The 20,160-nt window shown below is 44.3% G+C and overlaps 1 protein-coding gene across 4 annotated transcripts in view; it reads right to left on the bottom strand.

Moving 5' to 3' along the window:
- tns1b (tensin 1b) overlaps positions 1-20,160 on the bottom strand; it is a 110,897-nt gene that overhangs the window by 26,264 nt on the left and 64,473 nt on the right. For all 4 annotated transcript variants that reach the window (XR_013505121.1, XM_078285889.1, XM_078285887.1 and 1 more), the window contains exons 14-16: positions 19,708-19,773; positions 18,980-19,096; positions 635-2,137 (exon numbers count right to left, since the gene is read on the bottom strand). Coding sequence is in view for 3 of the 4 variants with exons in the window: in XM_078285889.1 (XP_078142015.1) it covers positions 635-2,137; positions 18,980-19,096; positions 19,708-19,773 (1,686 nt within the window). In the remaining variant the exon portion in view is untranslated. The remainder of the gene's footprint in view (positions 1-634; positions 2,138-18,979; positions 19,097-19,707; positions 19,774-20,160) is intronic.

The raw sequence follows: 20,160 nt of genomic DNA, 5'->3' as shown, positions 1-20,160 counted from the left end.
TGCAACAATGATTGACATTGCATAGCGAGGAATAACACCCAGTGTCCTACAGATTCATTAGGATCCTAAAGAATGCATATGGGATAATCAATTGAAATTAGCATCAGCAATAGCTAATTTTAAGCAACCTAAGGCCAAATGCTGAAGTCGTGAAGACATTCTAACTTTAATAAAAGCAGTACAATGTTACTGTTGCCACTACTGGATGAAGGATCTGTTGCGTATGTACTGAACCAGATGTACTAGTGGCTGGGCGCTTGTTGGGAGAGGCTGTAGTGGAAGGCTAAAGCCCAGATTCAGCTCTGTGCAAGGCCTTATGGGAGAAATTTGGAGCCTGAGCTCTGTGGACAATGGCTGGACTGTGACATGACAGGACTACCATCAAAGCCAACGCAACACGGTCAAAGTGCACCTCTTTGGGCCAGGAGAGTCAAGAAATGGATGGTCAGAAATGGATGTATGTAAAAGAGTAAATTAACAAACAGCTTTATAAGATTAAACTGTGACATATTCATCTGTTTTTATGGTCTTGTATGAAACTAAATTATGTGGTTTCCTTCTGCTGTAAGTAAAGTAAAAGTTTAAAAACAGATTTTGAACATATCAGGATGAATTAAGTTAAGTTGGAGCTTACCAGCCACTCGCTGGGCCACCAGGCCTTCTACATTAAACACTTCATCAGGTTCACTATCTCTTGGCTGGGGCGATGCTGAGGCAGCGCTAGGGCTTCTCTGGGGCTCTGGGACCTCTGCAGATGGGGACAATGTGCTGGGTGGGTAGATGTTGATGGGCTTGAGCTGGAGCTGGCCAACTAGGGTGGTGGAAGGTTGCGGAGCAGGACTGGTTCCTGCTGGTTCAGATATGTATCCCAGAGATCCCTGGACAGGTGCAGGCTCTGGCGTACTAGGCTTCCCAGGTGACATCTGAACAGGTGAGGACTGGCGGGCCAGGCTGGACATGGGGCCAGCGGAGTGGGTATGAATGGCAGCATCGGCCTGGTAGGAGGGCCTGTTTTGACTCTGGGAGAAGGACGGCTGGGTGGTCACCACAACACTGTTCTCCCTCAGAGGAACGCTCTGGGACTTTGGCACCATCGGACGGCCTGGTTCCAGGTCCAACATGAGGAGGTTGAGGGTCTCAATAGATTGCTCAATCTCCTGCTGGGAGGCGCTGTGACGGTGAGGGAACTGTGGGAGGCTGTGGTGGCTTGGTATGACTGCTGTGGGAGGAGGTGGGCTAAAGCTGAGCCCCTCAGTTACCGGCTCCTCAGGTACGCCGAACCGCTGCCACACGTTGAGACCACGCTGGACAGCATCCCTGCTACTGGTGGTGCGGGTGGGAGCTTGTGGCATGGACTTTGGCTCAGCACCAAATGACTGCGAGCGATACAGATTGCCATTCTGGCTGATTATGTAATTTCCCGAGGATGGGGCCGATTCACTTTGCGTCAAGGTGACAGCTTTGTTGGATATGCCAACCTGCGAGTGGACGGTTTCCAGAGGCTTCTCTGGGACGCTGCGCTCTAAATAGGGCATATGGTCTTGGCCATTGATGACTGACTCAGACTGGTAGTACAGATTGGCTGGCGTGGCCCGGCCCTCTGTGGAGGAGAACGTCCCCAGACTGTCCACACTATTCCCCTCTTGACTGGTAGGCAGCTCATCATCTAAAATGTCCGTTTCACGGTCAATGCTACTGTGCCCATTCACATGGACCTGGGCGGGCACCAGGTGAAGCATCCCTCCAACAGCTGAGGTAGGGGTGGACAGGTAGCCCTGTCGGTGCATGGGCCCCTCCAAGCCGCTCAGCAGCTGCTCCAGCTCCTGTTTCTCTTGGGGACTGAGGGGTTGCTGGGCGGCCGGGGCCGAAGGTGGCTCCTCACCCACGGGAACGTGTGGCTGGCTCACTGTGGATGCCTGAGGGGCTGCTGCCGCTTCATCGGTTCGGTCGGTCTTGATGGAGGCGGTAGAGTTCCCAGAGTCGCTGCTCACTGACAAGGCGTGGTCAACCGCAGGCAGAACGTGGTCAACAGCAGTGGGTGGGAGGCCGTTCACTGTGACCGTCCCCTCAACGGACTCCTTCTTGCGAACTTTGGCGTAGAGGCTGCCGTCCAGAGGTCCTTGGGTATGGATGACTTCTAGAACAGGAAGCAAAAGGACAAAAGTTCATTAGAATCAGATTGCGGCAAATACAACACACAACAGTCATACTTCAATTTACAACAACTCAAATATTGGTAGAACTTTTGTCTACGTGCCATGGTGCTTTTGGCACCACAGAACTTAGCTTATAATGTACCAAATATAAGCACACCTTATTTATCAAGGCATCAAGGAGGAAAGAGTGAACAACTGTCAGAGAGAGAAGCAGAGGTATGGGGAAGATTGTAAATCCTCAATGTGTGGGCAATGCCAAAACAGCTGCAGTTAAATTCAACACTGGCTCACGTCTACCTATTCTACCAGCTTCAGGAAATGAGCATGGGCTGTGGCATGTGCTGTGGAAAAAACGATGAAATCACAGAAGCCTGCCTTGCACTTTCTCAAGCCAGTGACACTAATCTGCACCACCTGAGGAACCACTTGCATTATGGAAGAAGAGTCTGTTTTTGATTTGATTTCTGTATTGTACATCACATTGAGTGTTATCTATTGATCTGTTACCTCATATTTTTTGTTGGGGTACAGTAGACAGTGAACTCTAGAAACTCAGTGAACACAAACACACATGCACGCATACACATACACGGACATGCATGCACACACACACACACAGACACAGAAACATATACACACAGCCACACCCATGTCCAGTCCAGAGGAAGCGGGGAGCCCCAATCAGAAGAATTTAGTCACCACTGGAAAATCAGCGTCACTGAGTAAGGAAGGCCTGAAGGCTTTTCTTGGCCTCCGAGGATCAAAGCAAAACAAAAGCCCAACATACAGAAAGAAACACACTGGAAAGGTTAAAGCACACTAGCACACACACACACACACACACAGAAGCTTAGATGCACTTTTCCTCCCTCTCTCGTTCTCTAATACACACACAGTCAATGCACACAACCACAGACTCGCAGATTTACCAATGTTTTCTTGTGATTAAAGGCTGTCACAGTGTATCAGTCCATTCCTCAAAGGGATAACTTCAGGGAATTTCCTTAACTTTCTTAATTTTCTTCTTAGCTAACTCATGTCCACCGCACCGTTTAGCCATGGTTTGTATGGTTATGCATATATTACAAGTTTTTAGCCACTGAAGATCAAATCTAGGCCACGTTCCTCAACATTAAATATCACGCACATGTAATCTATAATTGCAGAAAGCAGGGTTTTGATTCCTCTCCATCGCTCCCATTATGTCAGTCCATGTCAGTGACTGAATTAGAGCTGGATGACTGTCCTGTTCACCCTATCCTCCCTCAGACTAATGATGTGGAATGATAACATTTTTTGGTTAACTGAGGTACCAATGCAGAAACCATTTCAGCACACTGTGACAACTGCCTGGAAAAGAAATGCACCAGACTAAAATTCAAAATGTCAAGGTAATCCTTTAACGATTAGTGTTGCCATCTACGTACATCTGCTACACACATTTCCAAGATAACTGTGCTGTGATAAAGCTCACAAGGGAAACAATGATGTAATCTAAATTTTGTCAGAAGACCAGGTTGCAGATCTTGTATCAGAGTTTGCCTCAGAATTTCAAAGAGCTTTGGTGTTTATTTATAAAAAATAAAAAAAAGAAAGCAAATGGCAGCGTGTTATTCTACCACTCTCAGTCTGAAAGTTACTTCAGCTGAGCAAAGACAAAAAGAACACCTAATCTGATAATTCCTCTCTCCACTTGCACTGAGGTTCCCATGAAACCTCATAACCCATGATGAGGTATGTCCTGATACCCAAATCAGATTCTACAGCTGGGAATGGAGCTGCACAAAGAAGCTGTGTGTGTATCTGTAACCTATAGATATCTCCATCTCAGCTTTAGTGAATGTTGTGCTCTGTAATGGAGCATGGTGGGCGTACACAGGCCGGGTACTGTGAGCTCTCCTTGGTTGGTCCGAGGCAACTTGCCAAGGGGATAGTGCAGTGTAGTTGGTGTACGTCAGGCTGCTGGTGGAAAAAATCCTGGTGGCTCATGGTCACAGCAATTCATAGCCTACGTTTTCTGCTAGTATGGCATTAGTCAGTTTACTTTGGTATATTGTTGCAGCACTAGTGGGAAAAAGAAACGTAGGTTGCTCATGTCTTAGCTGATGATGGCCTGTTGCAGTAAGTGCCAGTCGGTGTACCTCTGATGCATAGTCGCTAGCTGTACTGTAGTCTTCCTGCTCAATTTATCAATACTCAAGATGTGTATCATGATAATCATACTACCCAAATAAATTACATTTTAAACTTGACACCAATTATCACAATTTTGGGGGGCTGTCAATGTCAATTCTAAATTAAACTCGATGTTGACTCCCCTGACAAGTTAGCTGCTAAGATTGGAGGCTCCAAAGAAAGTCATCATTACACATTTATATAGCTCATAAAACTGCTCAAGTATCAACTTGTGCATGTGCTTACGCGCATGCACACACCCACACACACACACACACTTCTAATGCATCAACAGAGTCATGCTGACAAACATAGACATAAGTCATGAAAGAGGAGCTCCCCCCACTCTCTCTATTTCAGCACCTTTCTAATCACCTGCCCTGCAGCCAAATGGGACTTTACGCGTCTCGCGGTGGATGATAAGCCACGCAGCTCGGCTCAATTCACATCCTGAATGCCTCGACTATTAGAAGAGCAACACATGCTAGAACGCTTGAGCAAGTCACCTCAAAGTGAGTCAAAGCCTTGTCAAAAGAAATGACAGAAACACCTCTATAGGAGGAGGTTCCCCTACCTGTGTGAACAGCGGACGGCGGTTTGGTCCCAAACTAAGCTGGGAAAAGCCCTGCAGAGGAGCCCCCGGGGTGGAACATTAGGGATTACAGCAGGGGTAGGGGGGGCTGGCTTTGGCTGGGAGGACTGTACCGCTCCTTCTCCTCCTCCCTCTCCTGAATAGCTGGCTGTCTGGCCGGATCGGGAGAGCTACTGCTGTTGCTGGCTGCTCAGTGGCTCGCACTACTCTAAGTCTGCCACTTCTCTGTGTGTGTGTGTGTGTGTGTGCGTGTGTGTGTGTGTGTGTATGTGGGAGGTCTATCACAACAGCCCATTTGAGTGTGTGTATGTGGGTGGGAGGTGGGGAGTGGGGGGTGTGGGGGCATTGAACTCCAAAGTGTAGAGTTTGACAGAATGACATCAGTCCCATTCGCTCAGGCTCTCTCTCACGCCCACTTCCTTGCTGTACAGTTTGTAACGGGCCTCCATTTCATGGATTAAGTCTTTTTGCTTTACTAAAAAGCCCCTCTTTTTTCCCCAATACTAATCCGTGCCTGCAAAACTTGCCCGTTATCTTAGACTCGCTCACGCAATAAACTGAAACAGTGTGAACAAGAGTGCTGAAAAACAGAAATACATACATACACATACATAGAAGCAACCACTTTCCATGCACGCATAGACATACACACAGACGCCCCTCCTTAAGGAGACTCGTGTCGAAAACACTCCTGTAATGGAAAGAGCTACTTGGTCCAACAACAGTCATTTAATGAGCTCTCTCCAAGCTAGGAAGCCGAGCGAAAACCCCACCCTGCTGCAGACAGATGGAGAAAACAGAAACGTTTAGCGAGTGAAAAAGAGAAATGAGATGAATAGATTGAGGGGCTGCTGTCTGATCCCGAGCTGAGCGGTAAGACGTAGTGAAGTTTAGTACAGATCAGTGGTTCTCAACGTGGGGTCCGGGGACCACCAGGGGTCCTTGAGGGGGTTCCAGGGGGTCCCCAGCAAATTGATAAATTGTTAAACTTCACCATTATTTAATTTGAACACAATTAGAAAATGTAGAAGAATGACTATTTTGAGCATAGTTTCACTGTTATCTCTCTACCTACAACACAGATAGTCATGGAATTCTTGACAAAATCATATGTACTAATAAAAATATTCTCAGATTTGGGTCTGAGAGACAAAATCTCATCAAATGGGGGTCCGTGGCCATTATATGTACTAAATTAGGGGTCCTTGATATGGAAAAGGTTGAGAATCACTGGCATATGGAGCGATGGAAAAGTGCAGACGCGGATGATTTAGGGCGTTAAGGATGATTTACAAATACAACATTACACACACACATGCACATGCACACACACACAACTTTTTTCCCACCATTTCAGAGCGCTTCGGTCTATGGTGCAGTTCATATCACCTAGCCATCTGTACACATTAGCATGCGAAACAGTCGCTTTACTATTCCACATCACAGCCAGAACAATCGACAACCAACACGTCCGTCATTCTCGGGCTGATAACAATAAACATATGACTATGAAACAAGCAACCTACACAGGACTTACATTTTCATTTCAAATAGGATCAAGATTGAGGTTACATGATAATGTAGTGCATTGATATTATTTTCCCTAATTTGACTCCCAGATTGCCACACCAACGGTCTTTTGTTTTCTCTCCCCCCCCCTCTCTCTTTCTTTCTCCCTCTCACACATCTTTCCCCTTGGTCTCTCCCTCCACTCGTCACTCTACCCTTTCAGTGATGATGACGATGATGATGATGATGAGGCCGGCTATTCTACGGTCCCGCTCTCACACCAAATGGAAGTCCGATTTAGTCAGCCCTCCTTAACTAGCTCATGTCTTCACCTCAGAGACGTGACTGATGTGCGATCAACAGGACCCCATTTGTACTACCGGAAACCTAATCTGACACTTTGCACTTTGAGGCTTTTTACGGCGGACAGCCTATTTATGTCGAGGCTGCTTCTGTGTGCGGTGCTATGTCTGTTGCTGTTTTCAGGTGGTTGCACCGAACACACGTAAGTCTCTAGGAATAACCTTCGATGGGAACTGACGCGTGTTCGTGTGTTGTGTTATGCTGTGCGTGTCTGTGTGTTTTTACTTTCTCTCCAGGAGGTAAATACTTGCTCTGTGATCCCAAGCACATTAGTCAGAGGGACATGACTGAGTTCCCGACCCCATAGCCTTAACTAATTATCCAACAGAGGGAGAGAGTGGACCATGTCTGCGCTGCCTGGCATGAACTATGTGTCGCCACATTCCCTTCGCCAGAGAGGGGTCTGAGTGAGTAAATCAAGTCAAGTCGAATTTATTTATTTAAGCGCTTTTAACGGAATAGGTTTGTCACAAAGCCCTTTAGAAAGCAGCAACTTCATAGAGATAAAAACAGGAGAGAATAAGCACATTATGATCATGTGATATGATGCCCCAGCACATTTATGTGGTTGCGTGTGTGTACGTGTATGTGTGTGTGTGTGTGTGTGTGTGTGTGTGTGTGTGTGTGTGTGTGTGTTTGTGTGCATTCGTGTCTATGCAGTCACAGTCAAATTCCAGCTGAAGCCACAGGTCAACACATTTGAGTACAACAACATGGGTGAAAATTGGAATACAAACGCATAAAGTCTACAAAGTACAAAGTATTGAGGCAGTGTTGTGGATGGAAGGTGTTGCCAGATATTTTCAGGTTCTGTAGGCCAGATGGTCTGTGTGACCCCTTGATCCTTTGAACTTTGAACCATGACCCTGTGGCAATAGATCCCCTTTACAGCGGAAATAGCCTGTTCTGCCACCAGCTTGCAGGGGGAAACACACCATGAGCCATTCTGTGTTTGTGCATGTGTGTGTGTGTGAGGGTGTGTTTGTGTGTGTACACATGCATACGAGCGTGTGCGTGCGCATGGGCATTCCAAAACAGTGGGGGGTCCATGTCCACTGGCCACAAGTGTGACATTAATAAAAAAGCAATGATGAAACTTTTTCTAAGAATGTCCCCTCAGGCTTCAACCACTACAACCACTAATAGCCTGATGAGAATACAGCGCTAAGTGCATTTGCATTCAAGCGACCCGAGAGAATAGAGAACTTCAGTAGCTGTGGTTACAGTATATTCTCACAGTGTGTAAGTATAGCCTGGTGCCCTATTTGGTCACAGTTAATGGCTAAACTATTGATTTGGCAACAAAGTGTGCCTGTATGAGGGCTCAAGGACAGTTACTAAATTAAGACCATTAACTAGTAATACTGCATATAGCCTTGTAAATGATCTATAGCAGAGGCCCTTGCGTGTTCTGAGCTAATCGGTGCACTGGATTAATTTGAGTAGTGGAGATTAGAAAAGAGTGATGAATTGAAAGGGTCAAGGGAGACTTCATGGAGCGGATATGATAAACATGGCAATGGAAGTGAAGTTGTCGTGTACACAATGGCTTACTGGCAAAGCCTTGATGCACTCCAGCATAGATAAACAATCCATTTACGGTATTCAACTGAAATTAAACCCAATCTACCTACAATGCAAAATTAATAATAAATCACATGATTTTTTTTAGGATTCCAGTGCAGAGAGTTCAGGTTAGAATGTGGATGGGTCTCCTCTGTGAAGGAGGGGGGTGTTTTCTGCTGAAGAAGCACACCACACAAGACATACGGTTCAGTACGGTTCAGCCGTTGCCAATATCCATAGCCCTCAAACACTTAGTCAAATGTAAGTACAGGAACTTCTTCTGGCTTAATGAACACTTTCCCTGCAGGACATTAAATATACATCAAAGACGGCCCTGAATCAATGTCTATGAGAGTGCAGAGTTGCAAGGACTTGGGGAAACAAAGGAAGTGGTAATGCAGTGTGATTTTGAACAGGTAGGAGAAGGATATTGGTCTTCCTGATGAGGTTGGCTTCACCTTGGATATTGTGATGTATAGCGCAATGTGTATGCCATTCCAAAAATATGCCTTGAAAGGTGAACACTTGAAGAAAAATGTATAAAATCATGTCTTCGATGTAAACATAATGTTTGTTTGTGTTTCCAAAACATGTTTGCCTTGCCCATTTTCATTGGTCAGTAGACATATCTGCAATATTAGATTGATACAAACATGGACTGCACACATATACTGTACATTCAGTGCAAGTACGATCAATACATACAAGCAAAACAATGAAGAGACATAACCTACACACACATCATGCACTGTGTCTCAGCCTGCACAGTCCATCCATGCAGAATATTATGTTTCACTCTGGATGACGTTGTGTCTCAGGAAAAGCAATCAAGGGCCGTTAGCGGCAGTGCTGCATAGGGGAAAATATTGAGGGCCAAATGAGGAGAACGTTTGATGGGCTGGCGGGAGATATCTAGGATCTGGAGGTGAGGAGAAGCTTTGATGGACTAACTGAGGCTAGCTTGGGTCTGGAGAAACCACAAAGAGTGAGAGCAGCTAGTCATACCACATAATTCTGTCTGAAGCCTTGATAGATAATACAGGTCCTCCTCAAAGCCACCTCTGTCGACTCCTATTCTAATCAACATCCTGGTAAATGTTTCAGATGCAAATCAGCCTTTCCTCTGACCAGATTCTTCCTGATATCAGAGAGTTATATCAGTATGATTCTCTATGGAGCTTTGAAAATGGGGTTGTTCTGTCAGGAGTCATTTGATTGCCTTTAGGTGACTGAAACTCCATGTGATTATAGAGCAAGAAATAGGAACAAACTATGTAGAATTTTCCAACCTCCTAGTGATTGCATTTGCACAACATCGCCACTTTTCAAAATGAGAGAGAGAGAGAGAGAGAGACAGAGACAGACAGGCTCGGTTGGTCAAAAAGTAAATGGGTGTTTCCAGATTTTGTTGACTTCAACTCACCACATTTACAAAAACGACTTCACCCACACTGGCAGAGTGCTATATCGATTGGTGAAAGCACATTATTGGGGCGAAATGGCCTTGTAGCCAGTATGTGTTCCCCTGATGTTATTGACAGTATAATGGCAGCGGTGCTTTATCAAGCAGCGTTTCTGGTGAAGCGAAGAAGATAGGAGTTTGACGAAGACCAGAAAAGACCGGTGCATGAATAGAGCTCTCTTCAGGAGGAAGATAAGAACAAGGGAGCAGAGGCCAGCGTTCCCCAAGGAGCCAAAAACGAGTGTGTGTGTTGGTGTGCATGTGTCTTAACCCACACAAGCATGCAACAACATAGTCCCTTTCCCTTGTAAAATTCAGCCTCCGTGTCCATCCACCCCCTTGGCTCAGAAGGGGTCCATTCAGTAAACTAAGTGACCCATGCAGAAGGATGCCCCTGGACCAATAACACACCCCGAAACAAGACAGTGGTGCCTAATAAAGAAGTTGCAACTCCTTGGTCCTATCCTCATCCTCCTTCTCGTTTTCCTTCCTTGATTTCACTCGATTCCTACAGTCTGCCAAGCACAAACACTGCTAGCCTGTCATTCAGCTGAGAAGAGAGAGAGAGAGTATGAGAGAAAGGAAGAGGTGGAGGGAGAGATCAGCAGTGAATTAGGAAAAGAAAGAGCTATAGAGTGAGATGCAGACATAAAGTAAGAGTGCGAGGGAGAAAGAGAGAGAGAGAGACAGGGAATGTGTGAGAGATATACAGAAAGAGAGAGAGAGACAGGGAGAGAGACTGTCTGGCCAACAGCTGGAGTAAAGCTGTATCCATGAGGAAGTCACAGACCATTCATTCATTCCCACGCATTAGGGGCTGCAGATAACTAGCACCCTCTCTTTCTCGCACCATACACAGTAGCAGGCAGTATATAACACATTAGCAGCATTCACTGTTACATTATCAGCCTGGTCAGTCGAGTTATACGCATGTACCAACTGCATACTTCAGCCCAAACCTCTATTAGAAGTCTACTGTTCTGGATTTTACTGATGTAAAGTGTGATGACTCAAGCTGTTATTATCTATTATCTTCTACTACAGCAGAAAACTCAAATACTGCCTCGAATACTTGTAAACAAAGCTAAACAACCTCTTTCTGGGATAATGCTACCATATTTGGTTGAGCACACAGACAGTTCAAACTTGTCCTACAGTAGCTGTCGCCTAGCGGAAACCCCTGTCCCTGTGCCTCCACAGCCAGAGTCCAAACGAGGACACTCCAAAACACAAGGCACTTGTTCTCTCTTTGTATCCCATGGAGTCTTTCCTAGAAGGCCATTATTTCTCCGTCTTGGCTGTTATGCAATGTGAGCTGTGCGAAGTTTGGAGTCAAAGCGGTATAATCCGCCCAAAGCCTCTGACCAGACGGAGGGACTGATAGCGTGGAAGCCTGTTGCCAACACAAAGGGCCAGACGTTTCACCTCCGCGTCGCCTGGGAGAAACACCATGTCCGGGTTTCGATGAGATCACACTCCTACGGAGGAAATAGGCTTTTAGCATCAGGGGACGGTTGTCAGTGTCAGCTGGGAAGCGTGAGGTGCAGGAATGTTCAGGCCAGTGGATATCAAGACAGACGGACAGCTGCTGAACACAACCTGATGCAGGCACTCTGATCCGTTCACACAGACTCGCACACAGCTAAATCTCACAGCCTTTACAGCATGAAACAAGTCATCTAGAGCACTGTGGCTACCATGCATCCTGCTGTTAGAGATGCCAAAGCTTTCAGAAGAGGGATGGCAGGGTGGCACAGTCAGTAGGGACATCGCACTTCAACTGGGGGGTCAAAGTTCATGCCGCAGTGTCAGCAAGCATCCGTTCTGCTGAAGAGTTCTTGAGCAAGAGACTGAATCCCTACCAGCTCTATGGGTGCTGTTCTATAGCTGATGCTGACCTCTGACCTCCCTATGGTGGGAAGCAATCAGAACGAGTTTCCCTATGGGCTTAGCTTCGACTGTATGCTCTATGTAGCCTGATAACCGACTGTTCTATCATTTAATATTTAGATATTTATATATTTAGATTTAGATCGTTCTTTGGCATGAGAGTAGTTGAAGAACCAGGTGAAACTGGAACGCTTAGTTTGGTTCTCTGGTAATAGCTATGTAAATATCAGCAGAATTTATAACAGCGAAATCCTTAATGAATGGGGGTCATACAGACTGGGCAACTGCAATGTGTTACACAAAGCATTGTTGTTGATTTCAGTTGTCTTAAGGTGGTGTGACTGCAAGAATCCTGTAACAGTTGCACCTGCCATTAATTTAGGATTAGTCATGGCTAAACGTCTCTGATGTCTGTGGTCATTTCCTTTCTGCTCACCTCTCCGGCCAAGGAACCATTTGAATCTCACATGAAGAAACAGGAATTATCCTTTGGGCGCACAGACAGTGATCTCAGAAGTGATATCATTCTGTTGCATCAACTTCTACCTCAACCAAGATTATGTAATCCCCCCCCCCCCCCCCCCGCCCCCCCGCCCCCCCCACCAACCCCTGTCTGTAGCCCAACAGACAACACAAATACACACAGACATAAATTTGACTTGACTCATTCAAACCCCCTCTCTGGCTGCAAGAATGTGGTGACAAGCAGTTCATGCCCAGCAGGGCAGATATGGTCAACTCTTCCCTGCAGCTGGACAAATTAAGGCTGTGGGGTCGGGAGCGCAGACATCTCCCTCTGATTAATGTGTATGGGATCAAAGAGTAAGCATTTACCTCCTGGAGAGTAAGTCAAAACACAAGACACACACACACACACACACACACACACACCTGGGCACCTGGGCTGCCAATTCCCAGGAAAGTTAAATGCTTGCTGAACCTCAGATAAACTGTAACTTCATGACATCAGAAAATAAACTCACACTGAGAAATCCAAGGAGACTTTACCCGACTTGTTTTGGAGATGAGTGATTCTAGAAATGGCTACAGTGTCTCTTGGTCAAACCTCAAAACATAATTTCAGTGAACTCCAGAGGGTTCATGTACAAAGTTCATTCATGTACAGTGCAGCCACTGTAAGTGAAAATCAAAATGCAGACTTCCAAAATGCAGTATGCCTCAATATCAGCAGAGCTATTTATCAGCATTGGATATAAGCAGTCGTAAAAGATTAAACTTCAAAAGATGTCTTTGTTTTTAGAGCCTGGTTGAAGTAGTAACAAAGAGTAACACATGAATCAAAATGTGCCCAAGTGGTGGGATAATAGACAACCTGATGTCAATAAGTAATTGAGAGCGTTACCAGATCCAGTGAAGATCAAGCTCCTGGTTCACTGCAAACCTCAAATCTCAGTGTCTACAGTATTTAGCGCACTACTCACATGTTGAACTTGTGAAAGACGTCAGCTGCTCAATTTGTGACAACTTTTCTCTCCGGCGTTACAAGGAACAGAGGACAGTTCACGGCCCGAACTCTTTAACAGCACCGTCAAACTATCTAACTCAGCTTGAAGCGGGCATCAGCTGCTTCATCTGCGCCAGCCTCTTCTCTCCTTCTTCCTCCAGAGTTACGCTACAGGGAATCAAAGAGGAACTCGACACAAAATTCACCCTGTAACGCTTAGAAACTATCTGTCTGTGCTCAGCGGTAGCATGCACGAACCCACACTGACATTCTCTGTCACTCCTCCTCCTGCGACTGTGTGCACAAAAGAGCTTCACAGTCGAGTGGAGGAGTCTGCCTTTAACTCCTGCGACTCCTCAGAGAGGGAGAGAGAGAGTCGGGGGGGAGAGAGGAGCCGTCTAAGAGACTGAGCAGGGTTTGTCGGAGAGAGGGTGAGGTAGTATGACAGGCCAAATTAAGACTGAATGGGCCTAAGTTTGGACCAAAGGACCAAGGACAAACCTGGTAAACAACGTGAGCAGAGATGTAATTTATAAATGTAATCAAGGCCATAACACTGAGTGCATGTCAGAAAAGGAATTTTTTTGTTTTTCAGCATTTTATGAGAAAATCCTGACCTTAATGAAGAAGATCTGTACAAAAAATCAGTGTCACACAGCAAAATCGTCAGTGTTAATTTGAGTCTGAGTGTAAAAATCAACACGATGCCACGATGTCTTTAGTCCACACCCATCAGAGTTAATTTAACACTTTTAAGATAGTTTTGAACAGCCGCCCCAGAGTCAAATCAGGCCTATGAGTGAACACATCACACTCCAATCCAACAATTGTCAACTCCAAATAATTGTCACTGGAAAATCAACCTATTAACACTGGAAATTTTGCTGTGCATGACTCTTATGGGAGGATAATTGATTTGTGATTGAAGATCTAAGACAATTTCAAATGCAACATCTCTCTATTCTCCTCTTTTTATCTTTTTTCTTTTACTCTTATGTCTCCTCTCCCTTGTTCTCTGCCTGTCTCTCTCCCTCTACAGTATGTCTCACTATCTCTCCCTCTCTCTCTTTCTCTCTATCATCTCTCTCTCTCTCTCCCTCCTATCATCCCAAATATTCCAGAAATGCGGTGGGTTGGCAAGCTGAGTCAATCGGCGGAGACTGAATGGTAAACAACAACACAAGGGGCTGTCACTTCCCAAAACAACTATCAATATCCACTGACCAAAATACAATCCCTCCTTCACTGTCCGTACACAGCTTCGGCTTTCAGACTCTTCCTCACACAGTGGATTCTGTATGTTAGACGGTAGTTTGCCTAAAAGTTGCTATAGCATTTTGCAGAATGGATCCCCTAAGCCTGACAGCATTAGTGCCATGGTATAACATGAAACTCACGGATCCACTGAATCCAGAGACTATGTGATTGAAGGATCAAGACTTGGTAATTTCTATTATTTGGGAGACAAAAGAAGGTGAATGAGAGGCACAGATCATACGATAGCATACAGTACTGAGATCCTACCAGCTAATGTATATTGATGAGGAGCAGCAGGTGATAAGGACCAAGCGCATCCTCTGGATAAAATGCCTCATTGTACATGCTTGACAACTTCATCCTGACGAAACATCATATAAGTATATAGATTTGATTTGAGTGTAAGGGAGTATTTCAGAACAAAAACATAAACTAAGAGATCAAATACCATTTCTATTAGGATTTAAATTGCGTGTGAAAGTAATGCTGGCTTGACATCTGATAAGTGAATTGCGTAAGTGTTGAAAAGGTAAACATGTTCTGACCTTTTGGATATGTTCTTGTTGTGTGTTTGCAAGGTGTGAGAAGGCACAACAAAAATCCCTGTGTTGAAACTGACCCACAACAGCTGCGGCTGTTTTTATAGAATAATCACAATGAAACCAAACATCAATCTTTGGAAACCAGCAACCACAGTTACCCAATGTTGATCCCAACAGAACGTCGGCCCTATAATTTTAACCTTTACGCAACGCCTTGATAAGCTAAGAGGGCAAAAAACTCGATGTTGGTAGCCTAGCGCTTCCTTTACAAAAGCAACTGCGATTCTGACAAGCTGCAAACCCAAACCGAACAAAACTTTTTGTTTCTAACTACAACTGTGAAGACATAGATCTTCTCTTGTTTTTCTGCTGGCTCGAAAAAAGCCACTCCGTCGGAGGAGCTAATTGCCTTTTCAGCACTGACTAACGAGTGTGGAACCAGGAGAGAACACATTTAATTACAGTGGAAATGCAAACACTCCAGTTTCCTGGAAACCCTTTCTCTCTTGCCATTACTGCAAACACACTCTCTCTCTCTCTCTGTCTGCGATGGAGCGGTTTCCAACTGTTTCTGTAAGTGCCAGCGCCCACAATCATAGTCCCAATCGCAAGCTGAGCTCATTTGAAATGCAGTGTGTGTCAGTCTGACTGTGTTGCTGAATGAAGTCATGGCACAAAGGCTACGAGGGGACGTGTTTGAAGTCTTATCGACTACTCCACGGCTCAAGTAGCTGAATAAGAGTGTGTGATTGTGTGCGTTTGTATGCATGTATGAGATAGAGAGTGTGTGTGCGTGCGTGCATGTTTGTGCATGTGGGCTTGTTAATCTTGCATTTCCCCTTATGTCTAGACCAGAACTTGTGTGTATTGGCGTGCATCCTTGTGTGTGTGTAGGTGTGTGTGTGTGTGTGTGTGTGTGTGTGTGTGCATAATGCCAACAAGAGATCCCATGAAAGTCAAATGCGCCCTTTACCACAGTATCACCAACAGAGGACAGAAGGCAACATGAGCACACTGGCACCGCTGGCCAGGAAGCTTGGACTGGGATGGACAGAGATAGTTTACACACACACACACACACACACACACACAATCTCACCTCCACTGAAACAGAATGAGAGGAGAGTTACACCTGTTCTATTTTGGCGAGGCCTATTTCCAGCCACCGCAGTGTGGGGATAGACACTTTATGGGCAGTGATAAAAGGTAGCCAGATCACCTCTGACCTTCTGGCTGTCTGGAAGACCAAGAAAAGCAGTCGGGGAAAACAAGGACATTAAATAGAAGACCAGCAAACATCCCTCTTCAATAAAACGTCCATGTGTCATTTTGTGAAATGTAAATAACACTGCAAGCACTAAACCTACTAACGGCTTCCTCAACACTCTGGCAAAAACGTTGTAATTATCACCTGCTGAAAAATAATCTGTTCCCTTCCCTAGTCCAGTATACAGTCTGTACTGCAGACTATAATACACATAATAAAAAATTTATTTATATAGCACTTTTCTGAAAACAGAGTTTACAAAGTGCTTACAATGTGCTAGAAAGTAAGAAGCTTAAAAACAGGACAATTTCAGTTTTACGAGACAACATAACAACCAGCAAAATCAATCTTGAAATTCTGGGTCCGAAAAGAGTTTGGTAAACAGCTATTGTAGATGATGCTGATTGTGTAATTACTGAATCTGAGAACAATGGCTTGCACTTAACGAGGGATATCAAAAAGATTCACAATACTGAAGTAACCTTTCCATGATTCTGTAATACATAACCACATCTTAAGTAAGAATGTGAGAGACGAGTCTTTTGCAACTTCTACAATAAATATCAACTTTTCAACTGCAATAACAACAAGAGCCAAGTCATTCTGCTGATTAAAACAGACTCTGACCATCCCATCAAGTGCAGCACAACAGCTATCTGGTAGTCACAGGAAGACAAAACAACAGGCTTGTTCCTATCGCTGAGGGCGTAGCGTGGCTTCCTTTTTTGGGTGGTGGAGAAAGTATCACTTTGGTCACAGAGTGACCGGCGCTCCCTAACAGGAAGGCTGTGTCCAAGCCTGCGGCTGAACCCAGGAATGTCTCGCACTGCGCTTTGGAAACCAAAAGAGTCAGGTCCCACAGGGCTTCTGGGCTCCCTGCGTTCCGTAGTTTCACCACAAATGAATGCAGCGGGACCGGAGCCTCTCCTCCCGCTCTAAGTCATCGAAAGACTATTTAGCGTCTCTTTACAAGGCATTTATAACTGCATCTAGCAGAGCGTGAAAACCTCGCCATTCGGATTATGGTGACTTTTATGTTTTTACTTGAAGCGAAGGCTTATATTGCTGTTGTCAGATGAAAAACACATCTGCAAAAAGTTACATTTTTCAGGAATGTAGAGATGAATCTTTAGTTTCCCACTGACAGCCGGAGATTTTTTAAATGATACAATGGCATTTTAACAGGTTTCAAGGGCCTATGAAGCTTTATACAAAAAATGACCATGTAAAGTTTCAATTCAAGAAAATTGCTGTCACATGGTTTTTCTGTGACAGCAGCGATATGGTCCTTTTAGGGGGTGAGCAACTCCAGGACACATGAAACCCAATCAAATCACACTGTATACTTAAAAAAAAAAATGCAGTTTCAGTTTTTTTTTATTCCTTAAAAGTCTAAAAAATCTAACTTGAGCCATAGAAAGACATCTACCTCTCAACTGTATACACAACTGCTGGTTTGTTGAGTCGCTGTATTAAATTGCCCATCCTCATAAAACATTGAAGCGGCAGCATGAAGTTAAAGAGTGAACTCCGTTTGACCTTGTTGTGTGGGAGATTCAGGGAGATGAAAGTGTGAAAAAGCTCTTTAAACTCCATTAAGACAGACTGAATCTCTTCTCTGTGTCACGCAGAGAAGACACAAACAGCCTTGTTAGCGAGGTCAGCATGGATGCATACTGTTTGCGTGTAAGTGTGTATGTATGTGTGTGTGTGTGTGTGTGTGAGAGAGAGAGAGAGAGAGAGAGAAAGAGAGAGAGAAAGAGAGAGAGAGATTCGAAGTGTTCTAACTTCCTCCCAATCTTTTAAGTTGCTTTACAGTCACATTACAGTTGCCGTGAAATTAATTTAAAGGGACATTTCATTTCAGAGTTCCTGAGGTCAGCTCCACTTTCTTAGTCTCATTTTGAAATACTAGTGTCTAAAAACTGTACTCCTTGCACATCTGCACACAAGGAAATCCAGATAAAGGTAGTATTATTTCATTCGGTGTCTCTAATCATACTTATCTAATCATAAGTAATCTTGCCTGTAACCAATTACTGCTATTGACAGCTACTGAAAAAGCCCTGAATGGTGTCAGTGGATCCCCAGGCAGCTAATCTTGGTGTGTATGCTCAACAGTGAGAATGATTTACCAAAGCGATTCAGCACTTCATGGGTCACATTCAGTTACATGAAGGTGTTGTGCTTTTGCTGTAGGAATCAGGTACTTTAAATAGATTAGGAATACAAGTTGTGTTGAAACTATCGCATTAAACCTCAGTGGAAACGAGGCTTAAACGAGGCTGGCCGTGACCTAGACCTGACATGAGGCCACTGGCTGTTAAGAGCCGGTGTAATTAGCACCTTGTTAACTTTACAACACACAAGAGGGGTGGCAAGAGGAGCTCCACCTGTCTTAGTGTGTGTTTGTGTGTGTGTGTTTGCATGTGTTTCCCTGTGTGTGCTACAAAACATAAAATCATTACTGCATGTGGGGTCAAAAACTGAAAAACTCAATAGAGACAGAAGACAGTAATTACCCATATGGCAAAACTAAAATAACATTTCTGTTTCATGGAAGCTTTAACTAAAGCGCCTTACATTTCCATAAGCACATACATTTTTTCTATGGTTGGACCCAGTTGGAATGAAACCCCCAACTGTAACTACTGTAAGCTCTACACAGTGAACTACACAGGACCAAATATCTGGAAGACGAAACAAAACAGCATCAATAATCCAGCTGTACTCACCGTCTGTGGTGTCCTCACAGTTCTGGTTGAAGTTTTCATAGGAGTCCCAGCGGATCAGGGGATCTTGGGTATTGTAGTCCACAGAGACGCTGGGCCCGTTCTCCAGGTGACCCATACCTTGACCAGAATTACAAAGAGTCAGAGGCAGAAAAGGTGAATATCTTTAAATCACAGAACACTGTCCAGAGCAACATCGATAACCTGTCAAAGTAACAGTTGAATCTCAGCCTTGATGGAAGTTGGTAAGTGAGCCAGTCAGTTATCAGGCACAGAGTTGCAGACCATACAGAAACAAATATGCTTGAAGAAAAAAGAAAACAATTGTGAATAATGCTGATAGTCTATTCTCTGAATATTTATCCTTTTATTCACCCTTAATATTCATTACTTTCCCTTTATTTGATCTACAATAGATGTGAGGATGGTGTGCATGTGTTAAATGAATTTTGCTTTAAATGAAAAATTTCCTTTTTTGTTTGTTTCAATCCTGCTCACCTGGGTAATAGTGTTAAAAAAAATCATGCAGGGTTAAAGCAAGTCTTGTATACAAGTCGATGGGCTTGATTTGTTCATCAAAAAGATCAAACTAGGTCCGACAAACTGAATTCACATCTTGAGCGGTCTGCCATGTGTATCTTTAGCCAATGCATCAGAAATGTAAAGGTGAAAAACAAAATGTTTAGAGAATGCTACAGTAAACCCATGAAACCCTGCAAAATAATTCTTACCATGTATCTTCTCTGGTCCAAAGGAGAAAACAAACTCCACTTTTCCATATTCTGGAAACCTGTCATCTGCATGAGGGAAATAAAAAGAGAACCTGAGTCTTCTATTGACAGTAAGATAAGAAAAGACCAATATTGATCCTCAAGGGGAAATTGGGTCACTGCAGCAGCAAACAATAGGATACAGACAGCAATTCAATAGATAACAATGTTGAATATTAAAGATAAAATGTCCTCATCATGCCAATACCTAGTTCCTATTGGCTACAACGAATTCTTGCTATATTGACAGATTTAACAGTGTTTGCAGTTTACAGATTTACAAACATGTGCATGTACATACAATAGCATCCAGTACAACAGCATATGCATACGCAGAATGTGCAAAAGTGCATTATTAGATATTCACCTTATCAGATTTGCAGAGCAGATGTTCAAATGTGCACTGATTTACAT

Source organism: Centroberyx gerrardi, chromosome 10 (genome assembly GCF_048128805.1).
Source record: "Centroberyx gerrardi isolate f3 chromosome 10, fCenGer3.hap1.cur.20231027, whole genome shotgun sequence".
In the NCBI taxonomy this organism is placed as follows: domain Eukaryota; kingdom Metazoa; phylum Chordata; class Actinopteri; order Beryciformes; family Berycidae; genus Centroberyx; species Centroberyx gerrardi.
Note: the sequence above shows the minus strand (reverse complement) of the source record. Positions and strands in the feature narration are given on the sequence as shown.